Genomic DNA, 20,685 nt, shown 5'->3' with positions numbered 1-20,685 from the left:
TGGAGAGAGATAAACTTAGAACTGAACTCTTGGGTTCAAAGAAACCACAAGCTGATGGCTTGGAAAATTATGAGCTTCCAGAGGGTGGAATCCCAGAAGCTACAGCCCAATGTGAGGATGTAACCAAACATGGAACCCAGGCGCCATTTCAGTACAAGCCAAGATTGGAAAAGGAGTTAAGCAGAAAGGATTTGTGGAAAGTCCTATTGTCTAATGGCTTTGACCCGTGTGCTTCATGCAAAGCCAACAGAATTTTTGCGAGATCTTTAGAGACAGAGCCATTGCCGGTCTGGACTGGAGGAGACAGACAAGGAAAAAATTAAAGGAAAAATCTCTTCAAAGACAGAGCTATGGAGGTTGAGGTCAGGAGTCAGGAGGTCTCGGGCTGGGAGAGCGGAGCAGCCCACATGCATGGAAAGGGTGAGTTTGCCCTGGAGGTTGAAGGCGGGCTTTCCGCCTCGTTGCTCAGGGAATGTCCTGCCACCCCAAGCCCCAAAGAAGGTGGAGCACATTTCCAGGGAATTGGGGAGAGCCTGGCTGCCACCCCACTGTTCTGAAGGGGTTGAGCGTGTGCCCCGGAGAGGGAAGGGAATCTGGGAGCTGCCCCGATGTTTGAGGAGGGTGGGGCCAAGAATGTGGTCTCCCCAATGTGTCGATATGTTGGAGCACTCACCCAAGAATTTGGAGAGGAAACAGCTGCCAAAAAGGCCCTTGGGAAGGGTTAGGCTCCCGCTCTCTCAAGCCCCAAGGATGCAACATCGTTCTGTTAATGACTTTCAGACTTTGAAATCTAATGGAGTTTGTCCTGCGGGTTTTAGGAACTGTTTTGCTCCTGTTAACCCTATTTTCCTTACTGTTTCTCCTTATGGCAATGGAAATGTTTATCCTATGAATGTCTCTCCTTTGTATATTGGGAGCACATAACTTGTTCTAAGTTCACAGATCCACAGCTAAAGAAGAATTATGCCTTAGGACTGACCACGCCTAAATTGATTTTGATGGGATTTTGTACGTAACTTTTGTTACCGAAATGATTTAAGTTTTTGTGATATTGTGATGGAACAAATGTGTTTTGTATTTGGAAAGATAATGTCATTTTGGGGTCCAGGGAGTGGAATGTGCCGGTTTGAATGAATTGTGTCCCCCAAATGCCATTATCTTTGTAGTCTTGTGTGGGGCAGACCCTTGGGTGCTGGTTGGATTTGCTTGGAGTGTGCCCCACCCAGCTGTGGGTGATAATTTTGATGAGATGTTCCCATGGAGGCCTGGCCCCACCCATTCAGGGTGGGCCTTGATCAGTGGAGCTATATAAATGAGCTGACTCAGAGAGAGAAAACGGAGTGCAGCTGGGAGTGATGTTTTGAAGAGGAGCAAGCTTGCTAGAGAGGAGCGTCCTGGGAGAAAGCCGTTTTGAGGCCAGAGCTTTGGAGAAGACGCCGGCTGCCTTCCCAGCTAGCAGAGGTTTTCCAGACACCATTGGCCATCCTCCGGTGAAGGTGCCCGGTTGCTGATGTGTTGCCTTGGACGCTTTGTGGCCTTAAGACTGTAACTGTGTAGCAAAATAAATCCCCGTTTTATAAAAGCCAATCCATCTCTGGTGTTTTGCATTCTGCAGCATAAGCAAACTAGGACAGACCCTAAGCATGTAGCTGAAACAAGTGTGTGTGGGCTTTCTGGGCCACCATATTTCCCTGTCTGGAAAGCAGGTGCTGTAGAAAAAGTCCATGTGCAAAATGAGAGAAAAGTGCAAAGTACTTACTAAGATAAGTAAAGAAGTCATTTATCCACACAATAAATAGATAAGTATGTGGAAATACACAAATACATAGAGCAGGCCAGCCTTACGACTTTTCTCATTCCCAGTTCCAGAATCCTGGAGATTCACCACACCTCTGCGTCTTAAAAGTAAACTCCCTTTAATATGCTTAAGCTGGTTTGAGGCAGTTTCTGTAACTTTCAATCCAAATCCAATCTAATACACTGAGGTTAAACTACATCTATGCAGTTAAACCCTTACTCATGAAACCTCAGCCTATTTTCGCCAACACTTTTCTTAGGTCTTTGTAGGAAGAAAAACATTTAGATCCCTAAACCTGTAAGTTAACCACACAGCAAATGTAAAAAGTCAGTCATTGCGGACCATCTTGAAAAAAAAAAAAGTATTAACAAAAACTAAGGTCAAGAAAAATAATTTGAAAAAGTTTTTAAAGAAGTATCATGAGATTATGGGGGACAAGTGGTGAGGTTCTCACCTTACAATTTATAAGATATGCATACCAATGCAAAGGAATTACTAATCATATGAACTGAAGTTTGAATTGCTGGCAAGCTGGGTGGATTCAACCTAACTCAGTATATTCCTACAGCTCACTGACTCAGAAAGGTAGGTCTGTATATTTATTTAACATCAATGCTCGTTGCACCAAATTGTGCCTATTGATCTTGCCAGAAAAGGGGTTTTGAGAAGCTTTCCTGAAACACAAGCCCATAATGTAACAACCTTGGGAAACACTACCTGGGGAAAAGCAACGCTCACCTTTTTCATAGCTGACTCAGTTCTTTTTCCCTTTTGTTCACTTCCATGGCACTTTATAAAAATGTCTATAACTGAAGACAAATCCTTTACATCATGCTACAAACCTACAGTATGACTTGCTTTTTTTTCCCCCCTCTCTGCCATGCTTAACTTTCAGGCAAAGAGCTGATTCTAGGAAAATAAAAACTCATTTTCACACCACCAAGCTACAAGAGTGGCAGACAGAGGCAGCTAACAGTGGAACGTCTAGTAGAGTCTTCACCAGATTGCCACCACACAAGTTACCTTGTCACCTTGTCTTACTCTTAGGAAGCTAGACTTTAAAGTCAGTTTCCTGGAAGCCAAAATTAACCCTAGTACACTTACGTAAGGCCTCTTGAGAACTTGGCACCTGGAATAAGCTCCTCTAAATAGTAATTTTTACTGACACTGCAGTTCACAGCATGCTACAGTTTATATCTTCACAGACGTTCTTATGTTTGCAGACGCAATCTGTGGTTGACTTTAGTCTTTAATTGCTGTTGGGATATTCAGTTCTAAAAAATTTGTTAAGATATTGTTTTCTGTTCAATGAAGGCTTGACTCTTGACTTAAGCAAAAACATCCTGAAAAGACCGACATTGCTGCCCCCAAATGCTCTGCCAGTACCGGTTTCCAGAGACAGCAGCCCTGGCTCGCCCCCAGCTCCTTACCAGACCGAGATCTCCATTTGCTGCACAGAGACCCCCAACCCTCAACCTGACTCTCGGCTCCAAAGCACAGCACCTTCCAGGGAGAGAACAGGGGTAGGAGGGATGCGGGCCTGGAAAGTTCCTGGGTCTTCCTACAGACTAAAACACGAATGTTTACTGTGTGGCAAATGCCCTCCCTCTATGCTCGTGTGTCTGAGGTAGCAGGTGGAGACAGGTACTCAGGTGTTCTGTCAACCTCTGAACAGTGGTTTTTCAGGATGGGGTTGCAGAATACAAATGGGTAGTATGAAAAAATATTCAATATTATATTCCCATTCAGGAACACATTTAAAAGATAGTAGTTTAAAAAGGAAAGCTCCACAAAATGCCCTGGTTAATGGGGATATTCGAGGAAGGCACCCCCTCCAGCCAAGCAGCCTGGGGGGAGAGGCGGGGGTAGGACGTGCTCCTTGTCGAAGGGAGGGACCTTTTCAGAATTGGGGAGGGGCCAGGGGATGTGAGATAACATGTTTTACCAGAAAGGATGATGGGCTAAACAGGGTTTTGAAGATTTAAAGAAACACATGGACCCCACTTTGTGTAGAAAAATACATGAAGAAGTCTCATGTCTGATTTCTGAGCTCAGTGATCACCCACCCCTGCCCCACAAGGAGCTCTCCAGCGTAAGCAGAGGATTTCAGAAACGGAGAGATAACGGGTCCTGAACGTATGCAGGTGTTCAACCTCATGCAAAAGAGAAAAATAAACCACACTAAGATACCATTTTTTACCTATCAGACTGGCAAAAAGATGGAAGCAACCCAAGCATCCATCAACTGATGAATGGATAAACAAAATGTGTATACGTATGATGGAACGTTATTCAGCTGTAAAAAGGAATGAAGTCCTGATACATGTAACAACATGGATGAACCTTAGGCTATTAGGTTGAGTGAAATAAGCCAACCACAGAAGGACAAATATTATATAATCTCACTGTTATGAACTAATTAGAATAAGCAAACTCGTCATTAGAATCTAGAATATAGGTTACCCAGAAGTAGACAGGTGTTAGAGAAAGGGGAGTTGATGCTTAACTTGTACAAAATTTCTATTTAAGTTGCTGATAAATATATGGAAATAGATGTGATGGTAGCACATTATTGTGAGTGTAATCAATAGCACTGAAGTATAGAGGTGAGTGTGGTTAAAAGGGGAAACTGTAAGATGTATATATTACTAGAATAAAAATTAAAAGATAAAGCATAGGATTATACAACACAGTGAACCCTATTGTAGATGATGGACTGTACGTAATACTACAAATCTAAGAATATTCTTTCATGAACTATAAGGTATGATACTAATTCAAGGTGTTCATAATAGGGTGGTATATGGGGAAAAATACACCTAATATAAATTATGGATGATATATAGTAGTACAATTTTAATAATCTTTCAAAGGTAACACTGTTTAAAAAAAAGTACAATTTCCAAAAAAAATGCTACCATTAATCGTAACAAATATTCCACACCAATACAAGGTGTTGGGGGTGGGATGGTGTATGGAAATCCTGTATTTTATGCATGATTGTTTTGTAAACCCATAACTTCTCTAATTTAAGAAAGAAAAAAGTGTGCTGTGTTAGGTTTAGGGAGGGAGAAAACAGGCAATCTCATACCCTGTGGGTGAGGGTATAAATCGATACCACCTCTCTGGAGGGCAACTCATCACATTCCACTTTGGGAAATTTATCCTACAGACATAATCGGTTATGCACAAGATGATACGTGCACAGAGTTACATGCTAGAGCCTTATTTGTAGAAGCCTGAGACTGCAAACAAGTTAAATATCCATCAACATAGTACAGGAGAAAATAATTACGGTAAATCCATACAATGGGAAACCACGCAGCCACAAAAAAGAATGAGGACTCTGATATGGAATCATCTCCAAAATGCGTGGCTAAGTGATGAAAGCAGAACAGCAGGGGCAGTGCACTGCCATTTATGTAAAAGGGGAGCAAGAGACTAGAAATCTCCTTGCACCCTTTTGCACTTTTGGAATTTTGAATCATTATCCACACTATAGACAGATAGCTATATGGAAATATACAAATAAATACATAAAGTAAATGTCCTACATTCTGAAGTGATAGACTGTAAACCCTTGGGATTATTCAGGGAACATTTTGTCCAATTTCTGTTCTTTTAGTTTTGACTCTTGATCTGTCATTGTTTCCTGCAGCAGCTCCGAGGCCAATTAGGGCTCTTCATAAGGAACTGGGTTTGAGAAGTGGAAGCAAGAAAAACAGAGTAAGACTTAATTCAGCTAAGGGAGAAACTACTTCACAATGAGGAAAATGGACGACACACAAGGAAGGGAGGGAGAGCTGTGAGTGGAAGAGGCCCACGGCCCAGGTTCTTGGGAACCCAGTGAGACCAGGGTTCGCACAAACTGCCGCAAAGAACAGACAGTGGGAAAAGGCATAAGAAAGAATAAGATTTTTTCATTGGGGGCTGGCTATCTTTTCTGTTTAATAATTTAATAACCGTTTGTGCAGTTACTACTTAGCAATTCATGGTTAAAAATTGGCCAAGTGTAAGGCTAGCATTAAAAACTTTTTTTTTTTTTTTGAAACATTTCATTTTAGAAATTCTTTAGCAGGTTCATAATACACAACACCTGAGATTCAGTTTAGAGCTTTTCCATGATAACTGCCCAGTCCCTGAGAGGTGGTAAATCAAATCCTTCAAAGTATTCTAGAACTTTGGTTCAGTGTGCATGATTGTCACGTTGCCTTTATATATTGTGCTTAGCTCTAATATAAAATAATTTTTATTCTCCAGAAAATTCTAGATGTTCTTGTAGGATTTCAACAGGTTTTATGTATACATGCAAAAGCCCTGTTATGTGTTTGTTAATACAACCTGATCACACAGAAAATAAGATTCATCATACTAGACTCATTATACAACTAACTTTCCTTGAACGGCTGCAACTATTCGGTGAAATGAGATACAGTGATTCTCTGCACAAGCATGTTGACACAAAGTAGGTAGAGCAGCCAAATACACACCAGCTTCCTTTGTGGTCAAGTCTTCTATGTGTCCCTCAAACCTGCTAAGCCCTGAAATCTCTCAACAATCGGCAAAAAAACCATATGGACCCCCATGGGTAACAGGAGGCCCAGGCCCCAAGCAGCCCATTGGGCTCACCGGGCAGGGAGGCCCAATGTCCACTGAAAGGAGTGAAACTGGCCTTCCTGAGTTTCTCCCACACGTACTCATTTTATCTCTGTGGCCCCACAGAGCCGACTTGACTTCATGTATCTGAAAACTGCTGCTCTGTTCCACCTCAGCCTTTCCCAGGCCAAAGAGTCCTCAGGTTCTTCAACCATCCTTTACAATCATTGTTTTGAGGCCCTCCACTCTATCCTGCTGATCCCCTTGGAAATCATCCCATGCGGCCGAGTCCTCTTTCGAGTGTCATAAAAGAACAGAACCCATCACCCCCCACCCCCCACCCCGTCCCCAGCGTGGCCTGCTGGTGCCACAGTCCCGGCACAGGGTGAGCCGCCCTGGGCTAACAGTGAAGTCCCTATTTTCTTCTTTTTTAACCTGTGCTGTGACCTGCTCCAATACCTGCACTTAAGCAGATTGAATGCTAAGGACTGGACAATTATTTGTTAAATTCTATCCTTCGGGAGCCCATTCTGACATGCTCTATTTGCCCTCCTTTCCAACCCATGCCCTCTGAAATCTGATAAGCAAGCCTTTCCCAACTTCATCCAAGTCTGCGCCTGTTCTGGTTTCTGTTTTAATCCGTCATCAGCTCCTGACATCTGCTCTAGTGAGGTCAGTCGCTGCTGCCTCCTGTACTTAATAACACTAGCACTTTAGGAGCATTTACTAGGTGCAGGTACTACGCTAAACAGTGGCATAAATGATATTTAAAACTAAATAACCTTAAAGACATTACTAAGTGAAAGAAACCAGTCACACAAAGCCGCATATTGCATGATTCTATTTACATGAAAGTTCTCGGTGAGTCCACAGAAACAGAAAGTAAATTAGGGTTTCCAGTGGCTGGGGATAGGGGATGTGGCTAATGAGTATGAGGTTCCTTCTTGAGGTGATGAAAATGTTCTGGAATTTGATAGTGCTGATGGTTGCACAATCTTGTGCATACAGTAAAAACCACTGGGTTGTACACATTAAAAGGGTGAGTTGTACAGAAGGTGAATTACATCTCAAAAATAAACAACTGCAGGACACTAGGATGTGGGACCTATTACCATCATCTCCGTTTTATAAATGAGGAAACTGAGTGTTGAAGGGGTTAAGAAACTTACCACAAGTTAAACAGATAACAGGGAAGCTATGATTCTGCCTGAATTCAGTGTCCTATGAGCTTCCTGACACGGGTGCATGAATTTCCTTTGTAACATTCTCACCGAGTGGCCTTCAACCTCTGCGGGAGACTTCCAAGGAAGGAGAACTCACCATTTCCAAAAGAAACATTCTGTCATTGGTTCCAATTTTACTTTACAAACCCCTCCAAATGAATCATGATTTAATTGCCATCTCACTGCTTTTACAGATTTATAGTCAACATTTCTCATCAGTCATCATAATCATTTATTTACTGAAACCACTGGGCACTTCTTGGTACAAGCAAAAAATATCAGCACTCACTGCCCTTCCTTTCTGAGAATGGTAGAGAGCTGAGCCACGTAACTGCAAAATCCCCTCCATGGTGAGTTGACAGGTGATCCTCCAGCTTCTACCTAAGGCCTGGGGGAAGGGAGGACCCCATCTCCCCTTAGTTTTAGCCCGGCCCGCTGGGAGGAGACAACTCTGATCCTCAGAAGGGTTTTACTCACACTGTCAGATCTGCTTCCTTGTGACTTCCACACCTTAGTCCTAGGTTTACATTCTAGAGCAACCAGGGGGAAAGCTGAATGACACCTGTCATTCGTAAGTCCTTCAAGCCTTTAAAGGGAGCTTAAGCCATGCATTTTCCAGCTAAGTTCCCTCAGTTCTTTAGGAAGGAAGGCAGTCCCAACCACCAGAAATCTCCCCACTTACTTATCTAACAGCTTTCGGTGCTTCCCAACTCAAAGCTGCCATTCCAGTTAGGCGGCTTTCACTACCTCCCAAGGAGTTTGGGAGAATCACCATTAGGCATCTAAAAATAGGTGCTAATGCAAGATGTAGGAGAAAACTGGGTGAAAGGTGCATGGGGCAGGTACTATCTACTTGTACTATCCTTGCTACTTCCTTTTGAGTTTATAATTATTTCAAAATAAAAAGTTTTTTTTTAAAAAGCCCACACATTCTACATTAAGGTCCCTCTGGCTCTAGCATTCAATCAAATTCTTGCTCACCTTCTTCCCACTATTCCATTTAAAATCTGCTCTTTCCAGTCCAGCTCTGCCTCACCGGCTCCTAAGTCTTTTCCTGCTTCTGCAGCCCCCATGCATTTCCCCTTCTCAGAATACCTGTTGGGGACCCCTTCTTTCATTCAGCCGTGGTCTTCAGCACCCACTGTTCACCTGTGCCAGGCCCCAGGACCAGCAGGGAAGCCCCTACCCCCAGGGAGCTGAACTTGCAGGAGGGGACAGACAACAGACAAGTGCAAATCTACCTGTGCTAGGAAGGAAATCAACAGGGTGTTAAGGTCGAGAAGAAAAGGAGGGTCTTAATTTAGACAGGATAATTAGGAAAGCCCTCTCTGATAACCGAAATGTAAGGAGGTGGTTATTGTGAGGAGCTGGGGAAAAAAGCAGAGGTGAAGGTCCTGAGTCTCTAGCAATAGAATATTGCTGATTCCCAGGCCCCTGTGAAAAAACAAAAAAGCATGGATAAATCAAACCCAGAAGTTTTGTTGATGCTAAAACCCTGAGTTCTTCCCCTTGTTATGGGACAAAAGTGATGGGTTCTCTGCCTGATGCGCCTAACAGCCAATCAATGACACCGGGTTTCAAAGGGAGAAAGTATTTATTGCTACCTGGGAAGCGGGAGAGCAGATGGCCTATGGGCCCAATAATCTGTCTCTGGGAATCTAAAGAGTTCAGGGTTTTTATAGATTCAAACAAGGAGGGTTGGAGTTGTTACAATTACAATAGTAAGTATACACAGGCTGGCTGAGAACAACCATTACAACAGAAAGTATAAACAGGGGTGAGACTAGGCTAGGATAACCATCACAATGGAAAGTATAAATAGGGGTGAGACTAGTTGAGTTTCAGTAATTTTGGGTATTAACTTCTGCCTATTCTACAATATAGCAAGAAAAACATCCATATAATGATTCAGTAATCATAATCATTTGTTGATTATTAATTTCTTGGCTACACCATCTATCACAGGCCTTTTAGGATCACATCATGACAGAGTTTGTGTTCTAGTGCTCCCCACCCACCCCTGGGGATCCTGAATTGGCCCTACATGTAGTCAAAGAAGCAACAAGAGGGGAGCAGCAGCCCATCTGCCCAGGGGCAGGTCACTGTGTGGCTAAGCCTCTGGAGAAGGAGAGCAGCCAATGGAATTCCAATGTGGATTACCACCCAAAGGTTTGTCTGCTGTCCCCAGGGCTCTGCTTGAGACGCAAGGGAGTGGAGGGTGGGCAGCCGAAGCAATGCAAGGAACTTCGTATCGGTAGGCAGGGCATCTAGCTCTGAGGCAGAAGGAGATGCTGCTGAGCAAGACAGATGAGAAAAGCCAGGACACTCCATTAGTTCAATAGCCAGCTAATAAATGCCTCAGGTGCTGGCCAAATGGGCACGCAGCAGAGAGAAGCAAAGCTTTCTTGGAGCCTGGCATGGCTTCTCAGTGTATCAGATAGCAACACCTTTTCTCTTCTGTTTGTGCTCAGGCTAAAAATAAAGCCAATGAACTCAACAACCAAAAGACAAACAACCTAATTTTAAAATGGGCTAAGGAACCCAGAACCCATGAATCTTGAAGACGATGGTACAAAAATGTAGCTTATGAGGGGTGACAATGGGATTGGGAAAGCCATATGGACCACACTCCCCTTTGTCTAGTTTATGGATGGATGAGTAGAAAAATGGGGGAAGGAAAAAAACGAACAAAGGCACCCAGTGTCCTTTTTTTACTTTAATTGCTCTTTTTCACTTTAATTATTATTCTTGTTATTTTTGTGTGTGTGGTAATGAAGGTGTCAGGGATTGATTTTGGTGATGAATGTACAACTATGTAATGGTACTGTGAACAATCGAATGTACGATTTGTTTTGTATGACTGCGTGGTATGTGAATATATCTCAATAAAATGGATAAAAAAAAATGGGCTAAGGACTGGAATAGACATTTCTCCAAAGAAGATAAACAAATGACCAATAAGCACATGGAAGTGTGCTCAATATCATTAGCCCTTAGAGAAATGTAGACCAGAACAGCAATAAAAGACCACTTCCCATCTACTAAAAATAAAAAATAATGTTATTGTCAAGGATGTGGAGAAATAGGAACCCTCTTACATTGTTGGTGAGAATGTGAAATGCTACGGCCACTGTGGAAAACAGTTTGGTGATTCCTCAAGAATTAAACATAGAATTATAATATTACCCATCAATCTCACTTAAGTATATATCCAAAAGAACTGAAAGCAGGGACTCAAACAGATAATTGCACACCAATGTTCACAGCAGCATTATGTACAACAGCCAACAGGTGGGAACAACCCAAGTGTCCATCGACAGATGAATGCATAAACAAAATGTGGTATATTTATACAATGAACTATTACTCAGCTGTAGAAAGGAATGAAATTCAGATATATGGCACTACATGGATGAACCTTGAAGACATCATGTTAAGTGAAAAAGTCAGACACAAAGGGACAGATATTATATCATTCCATGCATATGAAATATCTAGAATATGCAAGCTCACAGAGACAGAGTAGAGTATAGGTTACCAGGGGTGGGGGACAGAGAGAAAGGGGAGCTAACACATAATGGGTGTGGGTTTTCTGTTTGGGGTGGTTGGAAAAGTTCTGGTGATGGATAGGGGTGAGGGTAGCACAACATTGTGAATGTGATTAATATCACTCAATTGTACACGTGAAAATGGATAAAATAGGGGGAAAAAGAATCAAGCCAGCACTTACCTGCATAAATGTGTGACATTCTGTTACAAAATTTCCTTTTGTAATCTGCTTGAATTTATCACAAATGTCTGGAAAACTGGTGGCCTCCAAAATAAAGGCCTGATGTTGTTTAATTAACGTTAAGGCCACCCGGAAGATAATTTTTGAGCCTTCATTGAATAAACAGTCCCAAATTCGGAGCACAGTCTATTGAAAGAAAAACAGATGTTAGAAGAATCACACACAAAGTGACCTAAGACGAGGGGTGAAGTTTAAGTATGTTCTAAGAGCTCCGAGGCAGTGCATTTACTCTCTTACCTCCACAGGCAGGATATCGATGAACAGGCAAATAAACCAGCGAGATACGACCAGGGTCCACAGGACACCGTGCCCCTCCATCAGGTCAGCCACTGCTGGAATCTTCATCCTCACCAGCTCACCAAGGACTTCCTGGTCCGTCTTCAGACCCAGCATCGCTGGGCTATAGTAATCTTTTACAGAGAAGAGGAGAAAGAAGAAAACAAGAAATGTAAATTACACACACCAAAAAGCAAGCCCCGGCTGACAGCATAGTTCCCCTTGGAGTCGACTCAACCAGACATAACCACACAGGTTCCTTTTCAAAAAAAAAAAAGGGCCAAATGGCTGAGAGATTTCAAATGGAGTCGAGAGGTCACTCTGGTGGACCTTCTTATGCACTATATAGATAACCTTTTTTAGGTTTTTAATGTATTGGAATAGCTAGAAATAAATGCCTGAAACTACCAAACTCCAACCCAGTAGTCTGGACTCTTAAAGACGATTGTATAACAATGTAGCTTACAAGTGGTGACGGTGGGATTGCGAAAACCTTATGGATCATACTCCCTTTATCCAGTGTATGGATGGATGAGTAGAAAAATGGGGACAAAAACTAAATGAACAATAGGGTGGGAGGAGGGGATGATTTGGGTGTTCTTTTTTACTTTTATTTTTTATTCTTATTCTTTCTGGTGTAAGGAAGATGTTCAAAAATAGACTGGGGTGATGAATGCACAACTATACAATGGTACTGTGAACAGTTGATTGTATACCATGGATGATTGTATGGTATGTGAACATATTTCAATAAAATTGAATTTAATTAAAAAAAAAAGAAAGGGCCAAATAAAAAAAGAATGCAGGGGCCATGTCCCAAGCCCAAAAAGGCAGGAACTCTTGGTGAACGAGAAGCAAAACAAGGCCTCCCAGATGTCCACAAGGGGGAGATCTGGAGCCTTGAGGCAGGACGCCCAGCCTGGCTAAGGCCACTTGCTGGGCATCAGTGAAAATCTGCAAATAGCAGCTGCCATTTTCCAGTCACTTCCACTAGAGGGTTAGCCCCAGTAGCAACAAACAAACCAATCCTCATCTCAGCTGATCACCTAAGGGCTGTAAAACTGAATGCTGAGCAACCCAGCTGTTAGATCAGCAATAGTGAGAGCTGAGGGGAGGAGGAGGAGGTAGCTGTAGCTCAAGCTGGAGGCCTGAGGGCCGGCACAGAGAAGCCCACGACCTTCAGCTGTCTGCAGCAGCATTTACTTGGGCTGGAAATGCAAGCCGGTTTCCTATGCGTGAGACGCTCCTGGAGGTCGAGAGAGGTCCACGAGGCTCCTAGAGGTCAAGAGAGGACATAGAAGGTGGGGCTTCCAGGGGCAAGCGAACCCAGGACCCGGTGGGGTTATCTCCACATTATAAATGAGAATATAAATCAAAGAGATTTGGAAACTTGCCCAGGAAGAGCCTGTGGGATTCATGGCAGCCTACTTGGCTCAGCCCCTGCCCCCCATCCTTGCCCCTCCATCCTGCCTCCCACGGAGAAAGGACACAACACACAGCCAAGGGGAGAGCCAGAGGCCCAACTCACGGACATGAATTAGGGACCCCTTCAATCATTAATGTTATAAAACACAATTAAAAAAAAATTGTCCTAAATACAGATTTCTAGTCACATGGCTGGTTATTAAAATGTTTGCTGTGGATGGCGAGTGGATTTCAGGCTGGTGACATGGCCACAGCAGCAGGGATTGTGGCTTCCCCAATGGCTGGAGGAATTCTGAACCAGCTGGGGACGGCCTCCTGAGTACCCAGCAGTCGTCTGTTCTGATTTTCCATCAAACAGGATCCCCAAAAAGCAGCACCCATCCAGCCTTCCCTTCTCCCCAGCACTCTGTGTCATGTCACAAGACAGCTCCTTCCCTTGGAGCCATTAGACACCTTGCCCACAGCCCAACCCCAGCCCCCTTCCATCCTCCCAGCCAGGCTTTCTTTGTTTCTTTCTTTTTTTTTTGAAATAAATTCAAAGTTATATGAACAGTTGCAAAAACAATACTAGCCCCATACACAGAATTCCATCATACCCTGACCCCCCTCCCCCGATAGCTCAATCCACCAACTTTAACATGCTGTCACATCACTATTTCTTTTCCTCCCTCCCTCCCTCCCTATCTATCATCCATCATCTATTGCTCTGTCTTCTGAACATATGAGAGTTAGCTGCACACATCCTTGAACATACACTATAATTCACGTATACACTTCCCATGAACAAGAACATTCTTTTATGCAATTCCATTAAGCACACCTACGAAGTACAAGAGATTCAACAATGATACAAAGCTTACATTCTATATTTCCTTTTCCTTATGTCTCAACTGTGTCCCTTTGAGCCACCTGTCCTCTATCCTCCAATTCCACCCAAGTTCATCCTTAGCATTCAATTGTCATCTAGTTAGACTTTTTTTTTTTTTTCAGTTGTGGAAACATATATACAGCCTAAATCTTCCCACTCCACCCCCTCCCTCGCCTTCCATTAGTGGGATTAATCACATTTAGAATGTTGTAATGCTCTTTCCCACCATCCATTACTAGAAATTTCCCTTCACCTCAAACAGCAATCCTACACTCATTTCTTAACTCCCCATTGGCCCTTCCCCCATTTCTCTTAACCCAAACTCTACTTTTCATCTCTATGGTTATATTCTCTGATACTTTCTTTGTGTTTACTGTGGGGCTTAAAATTAACCTCTTAAATCCATAACTATCTTGTTCTTCTTTGATACCACCTTCACTTCAATAGGACACATAAACTATGTTCCTATACTCCTTCATTCCCCCACCTTTATATAGTTGTCTAAAATTACATACTTTACGTTGAGTTCAAAACCACTGATTTGTCATTAGAGTTTGTGTATTTTATATCATGTAGGAAATTAATAGTGGAGTTACAGTTCAAAAATTATTGACTTCTATTTGTATTCCATTGTGGTTGGAGAATGTGCTTTGAGTATATTCAATTTTTTTTTTTTTTTTTTTAATTTCTTGAGGCTTGTTTTATGTCTCAGCTTATGGTCCCTTCTGGAGAAAGATTTGTGATCACTAGAGAACAATGAGTGTCCTGGTGATTTGGGATGTAAGGTACTATATATGTCTGTTAAAATTCTCTATATCTCTTTCTCCTTTCTTTGTTTCTCTGTCGGTAGGGCTCCCTTTAGAATCTGAAGTAGGGCAGGTCTTTTATTGGCAGTCTCTCAGCATTTGTTTGTCTGTGAAAAATTTAAGCTCTCCCTCAAATTTGAAGGAGAGTTTTGCTGGATAAACTATTCTTGGTTGGAAATTTTTCTCTCTCAGAATTTTAAATATGTCATGCCACTGCCTTCTCGCCTCCATGGTGGCCGCTGAGTAGTTACTACTTAGTCTTATGTTGTTTCCTTTGTATGTGGTGAATTGCTTTTCTCTTGCTGCTTTCAGAACTTGCTCCTTTTCTTCAGTATTTGACAGTCTGATCAGAATATGTCTTGGAGTGGGTTTATTTGGATTTATTCTATTTGGAGTTCACTGGGCATTTATGTTTTGTGTATTTATATTGTGTAGAAGGTTTGGGAAGTTTTCCCCAACAATTTCTTTGAATACTCTTTCTAGACCTTTACCCTTCTCTTCCCCTTCGGGGACACCAATGAGTCTTAAGTTTGGACGTTTTATTTTATCTATCGTATCCCTGAGATCCATTTCGATTTTTTCCATTTTTTTCTCCATTCTTTCTTTTGTTCTTTCGTTTTCTGTTCTGTGGACTTCTAGGACACTGAGATGTTGTTCAGCTTCCCCTAGTCTTGTATTGTGAATATCCAGAGTCTTTTTAATTTGGCCAACAGTTTCTTTTATTTCCATAAGATCTTCTATTTTTTTTATTTACTCTTACAATGTCTTCTCTATGCTCTTCTAGGGTCTTCTTTATGTCACTTATATCCTGGGCCATGGTCTTCTTGATGTCCTTTAAATCCTTTGCCATGTTTTCATTCCTCGATTGTAGTTCTTTGATTAATTTTGCAAGGTACTCTGTTTCTTCCGGTATCTTGATTTGTGTGTTTGGAGTTGGATTCTCCATATAGTCTGGTTTTATCATATGCATTAAGATTTTCTGTTGTTTTTGGCCTCTTGGCATTTGTTTTGCTTGATAGGGTTCTTTCAAGTTGTAAAAAAAAAAAAAAAGGATATCGATTTAATTTTTCAGAAACACAGTTTGGTGGCGTACACTTTCTCTAACTAACCAGCAGATGGCGTCTGTGAGTCACCTATACCCCTCAAGTCAGTTCTCCTCCACCTTGTCCCCGCAGTGTGTGGGGAAATGATTCTTGTGGGTTCAGTTGGAGAACTCAGTTTGGGTGTGTTGCTGGAGCTGTCTGCCCTGAATGTGGGGTGTGTGTACGGGTGGCCAGGGAGGAAGGGCAGTTTTAATGTTCAAATCCCCCAGGTTCCCAGAGATTCAAGGCCGCCACAAGAGTCTAAGCCTTCACTTCAGTTCAGCCCCAGATCCTCTCTCTCACTGATCCACAAACCACCGGACTTGGCGTAGCGCCCCTGGGTTCTCTGAGCAGGTCCCCCCTCCCAGCCACGATCCTCTAGGAGCTCAGCTGAGGGAATGCCGCGCTACGTCACCAGTGCATGCCGTCCCTCAAAGGAAGCCCTGGGCCGCCGGGCTGTGCAGCAGCGCACTTTCAGCCTGAAGCAAAAATGGCCGAACAGGGCGTCTCAACCCCTGCCCCCTCGCACAGTTCCTCCTTCCCAGCTCTGGGACAACTGGCAGGGCTCTGGGCTGTGGGCACGGCCCCGGGCAGGAGTTTATCCAGCCCTCCAGGGGGCCAGCTGCTAGCCGCGGGGTTTCTTTCTGCTTTTGGCTCTCCCCTCCGTTCCTCCGGACCCAAGGGTATCTGCAGCGGGCTATCTTACCGGCCAGACACTGAGAGGCTGGCCCAGCCCCTTCTTGCTGTGTTTTACTGCGTGGTTGCCACTATTGCAGCTGCGGCCACTCCTGGGTTTTTCCCTTTTTTTTTTTTTTAAAGAGCCAGCCGGTCTCCAGACTGAGTCCTGGCTTCCCCAGACCACCACGCGGCTGCAGGTCTTCCAGCCAGCTTACTTGCTCATTTCAGAATGCAGACTCCCGGTTTCACCAAGTATATGGCCCCTCTGGGGCTAGGAGCCCTCGTCCAGCTGGTGCATAGCTGTAACCGGTATTCTGGGTCACTTTCTGGTTTTCAGCTAGTGTTTCTCGCAGAGGTGTTTTTTTGCCCTGTCTCAGCTAGCCGCCATCTTTGTTTCTCCAGGCTTTTTTAATGGCCTGCCCTTCTTTTTAACTTTTATTTTTTTTAATGTCTATTTTCTCCATGTATTTTTTATTACGAAGATGACATATATTTGCAATGAATTTGAACATTACAGAAGTGTATAAAGTAAAAACTGAAAGCCACCCTCCCCATACCATTGGCTAGAGATAGCCAATTATTATAAACAGTTTGGAACACCTTCTGTACATTTTATATAATCTACATAAACACACACATACATATTTATTTACTTATTTTACAAATAGGATTATATTATACATTGCCCTAAAAGTTGCTTTTATTTCACTTTACAGATTTCCCTGGACAACTTTTCATATCACCTCAAATAGATTTACTGTACTCTTTTTCATGGTGGCAAGGCACTCTTACATGTGAATGAGCCACAGTTTACTTAACCAGCTCTCCACTAATGGACTTTGAGGCTGTTGACAATTTTTTTGTTAGAATAAAGACATCTTTATGCACATGTGTGCAGCGTAAATTCCTACAAGTGGAGTTGCTGGGTCAAAGGGCTGTCCCTTTTGCAGCCTCATGAAATTCTCCCCATTTTCTCCAAACTTAAGCAACTTTTAGAAAGAGATTGATAGCTAAGGATACTTCATGACGTTTACCAAAATTCTAGCAGAATGAGCCAAACTTCCTAACGACTACCAAATACAGAAAGGCAGAGGGCAATATTAGGTCTGACTTTATTTTCTCATTTATTCCCAATGAGGATTGATGGCTTAAATTGGAGAAATTAGTTCTACTCTCGTCAGTGCTGCCTGGCGGCTCCCAGCTGTCAAGAAAAGGGAACCACCCCCCCTTGCTAAGGCAGATTTCCGAGTACCTGCCCCATCCCTCTGCTTCTCTGTTCTTTCTCAAGGGGCCCAGGACCTGGTGCTGGCAGCTGGGGGGCCTCTCACAGCTATTACCACACGTGCAAAGTCCATTTCCAACAGGCTTTCTCCCTTATCTTTCTTTTTGTGGACATTTGTCCTACCCAAGAACTTTTGGGGTTCCCCTGTAACTTCTTGGCTTGTTAATGAGATGCACTGCAATAAAGTTTAGTCTTAATTTATGCTATAAAAATTCAGTAAGTAATCTATTTAATAAAATAGGACAGTATGGTGTGTGAATATATCTCAATAAAATTGCATTAATTTTTTTTTTTTTGAACTAGGATAGTTAAAGACATCAGGAGCAAACACAGTGTCATGTTCTACTGTCCGTAGTCAGTCTCAGTTATTCATCATGGCAGGGGGAGGAGATATTTCTAATATTTTGATTAAAATAGAATCATCATAAGTACTGACATGACATCACAGTTACTACTTTTCAAAGTGTAAGCATACAATAAATAAAGCACGTTTAATGCTAAGTATCATGAAAAACAGTTTAGCAGAAGCCAATCCAGCTATAAAATATCAATCCAGTTATAAAATTCTTCCCTTTCAAATTATATTGTATCTGTCTCTTGAGTCTTTGGGCTATTAGCTCTTTTTCATTTTTCCTGTATAATTGGACAGCATTCCATTCCAGTTGGGGAGAGAAGGGTGCAGATTTTTTTAAATTATGCCTACTCTCTTTCCGAGTGCCATTAGTGCCGACCCCAATTCCACAAGTGCTGCCTCTAACACAAAATGCAGCTCAGGGGAAACCAGATTTGAGCATCACGGACCAGTAAGGCGATTTGCAGAGAATAAAGGATAAAGACTAAGCGGAGCATGACCTTGTTCTCAATTACAGAGAGGCCAGTTTGGGACACTTTCCAAAAGAAAAGATGTTAAACTCACACCCTAAATTACCTGCCGGAACCCAAGGCCTAAATCACCAAGATAGATGATTAAACAAAGTCCACCACGCCATTCCATTCTCCCTCTGCAGTGCACTCTTTCCTTGAATATTTGTTCTGTGCCTGGCCTGGCTGCAGCACCTTCCTCACTCTTCTTTCTAAGGCAGAAGGGCATTGCACTAGCGTCTAAGCGAGCACGTCCTGACACAGGATCTGATCAGGGCCAGCCCGCTGACCCTGAAGTTCCCTGTTGCTCCCAGGCCGTGCTTCTCCTTGACATTCTCACCTCTGCCAACGAGCTCACAAACTCCTTACTCAGGTTCAGATCCAGTGCCTTCCCTACCCTCAACACACAGGAGAGGACGTAGCTCTCCTAGGCCCCCCTCATGGCCCACACAGCTGTCTGGGGTTAAAACGTGCAGGCGAGCATTCGTGCACTGAAGCCTGGGAGCGGCTGCACACAAATTCAATGTTCTCCTTCACTTATTGATTTTTTTCTGCGTTTTTGTTTAAAAGCAGTTTTATTGAGATATATTCACGTACCATACAAACCATGCACAGTGTACAATCAATGGTTTTTAGTATAATCACAGAGCTGTTTTCTGTGACCCCAGTCGATTTGATGCTTTCATTACTCCAGGAAGAAAAACCCCAGACCCCTTAGCAGTCTCCTCTCAATCCCTCTGTCCTTCCCCAGCCTGACATAACCACTAAGCTAATTCTGTCTCTCTAGATTTATTTATATTTACATTTTATATCTCCTTTATTCTTGATTTTGTATTTTCCATAATGAACATACATGAATTATGTGATGTTTCTCTCCGCTCCCCTCCCTCTTTGTCTGTCTGTCTCTCTCTCTCTCTCACACACACACACAAACACACACACCTGGTATTTTTAATTAGAAAATAAAAGGCATGGGTAAAATCATATTACTAATATTACCACTAACTACAATATGCCTAAGAGCACTACCTACTGCCTGCCTAGTATAGACAAAGAAGTGGAGTGAGAGGAAGGAAGGAAGTCTGTCCTTTGATCATAAGCATCATGGAGTTAACCCCATGATTTACCTCATTTGAAAATGAAAGAACTAAGACCTTGAAACCATTTGGAGTTAAAAGCCCTATAAGGTAGAGTATAAAAATGGGGACCACCAAAAAGGCAGGATAGTTCCATTCAGTAACTGCCCACACTGAGGGTTCAGGGTCAACCCTGTAGACAAGGGCCCAGCGGATGGGTGCACAGAAGGGGCTCCCTGGCGCTGCCCCACCTGGGTCCTGTACTAACCACCTCATGACTTCAGCAGACCCCTACAAAACAGAGGACTTCTAAGGGAAGACCTTAAAGCTGTGTCCTATTCTAAGTTACTGTGAGGGCCAACTCCTCAGGGATCAATAAGGCAATTGATATTCAATATTTGCCTTCAGGAAAAAAACTACCCTTTAAGCCAGTGTTTGCAAATTCAAAAGTGCCAAAGAAACACCTTGGAGATTCTGATTTGGAGGCTGTGTTTCTAATAGCCCCAGTTTGGCTGGTGAGAGAAATGGTGCCAACCCAAGCCGGTGAAGCCAGGCCCTGGACCCAGGTCAGAAACACTGGGTTTCGCACGGCCCAGCCAGGAGACTCAGGGCATCTGGGAACTTCAGCGCCCTCAGATATGAAACGGGGGGGAACCACTCGATCTGCTGCCTCCCAGGTTATTACAGGCATCTACAAAAAAGTCCACCTAAAATAACTAGAAGATTACGAAGAACTGAGAAATAGACACAGGGATGATATAAAAGCTTTTGAGAACCCTCTGGTTATATCCAGTCATCTATTGCCTATACACCTCCATCCGAAAATCCTTCCTCTCCCCAAAATAAACACCAAAATACATAGGGATGGCTTCCAACTATGTACCGGCTACATCCCCAGCCTTCTCTCACCCTCTAACACACCCA

General features: G+C 43.0%; 1 protein-coding gene across 3 annotated transcripts in view; it reads right to left on the bottom strand.

The window, feature by feature from the left end:
* The window catches only part of GRTP1 (growth hormone regulated TBC protein 1), a 69,964-nt gene that overhangs the window by 9,254 nt on the left and 40,025 nt on the right, over positions 1 to 20,685 (bottom strand). For all 3 annotated transcript variants that reach the window (XM_037799874.1, XM_037799876.1, XM_037799875.1), the window contains 2 exons: positions 11,645 to 11,817; positions 11,348 to 11,533 (listed from right to left, as the gene is read on the bottom strand). In XM_037799874.1, the coding sequence (XP_037655802.1) occupies positions 11,348 to 11,533; positions 11,645 to 11,817 (359 nt within the window). The remainder of the gene's footprint in view (positions 1 to 11,347; positions 11,534 to 11,644; positions 11,818 to 20,685) is intronic.

The sequence above is a fragment of the Choloepus didactylus genome, chromosome 12 (assembly GCF_015220235.1).
Source record: "Choloepus didactylus isolate mChoDid1 chromosome 12, mChoDid1.pri, whole genome shotgun sequence".
In the NCBI taxonomy this organism is placed as follows: Eukaryota; Metazoa; Chordata; class Mammalia; order Pilosa; family Megalonychidae; genus Choloepus; species Choloepus didactylus.
The sequence above is the reverse complement of the archived record's forward strand: the minus strand, read 5'-3'. Positions and strand labels throughout refer to the sequence as shown.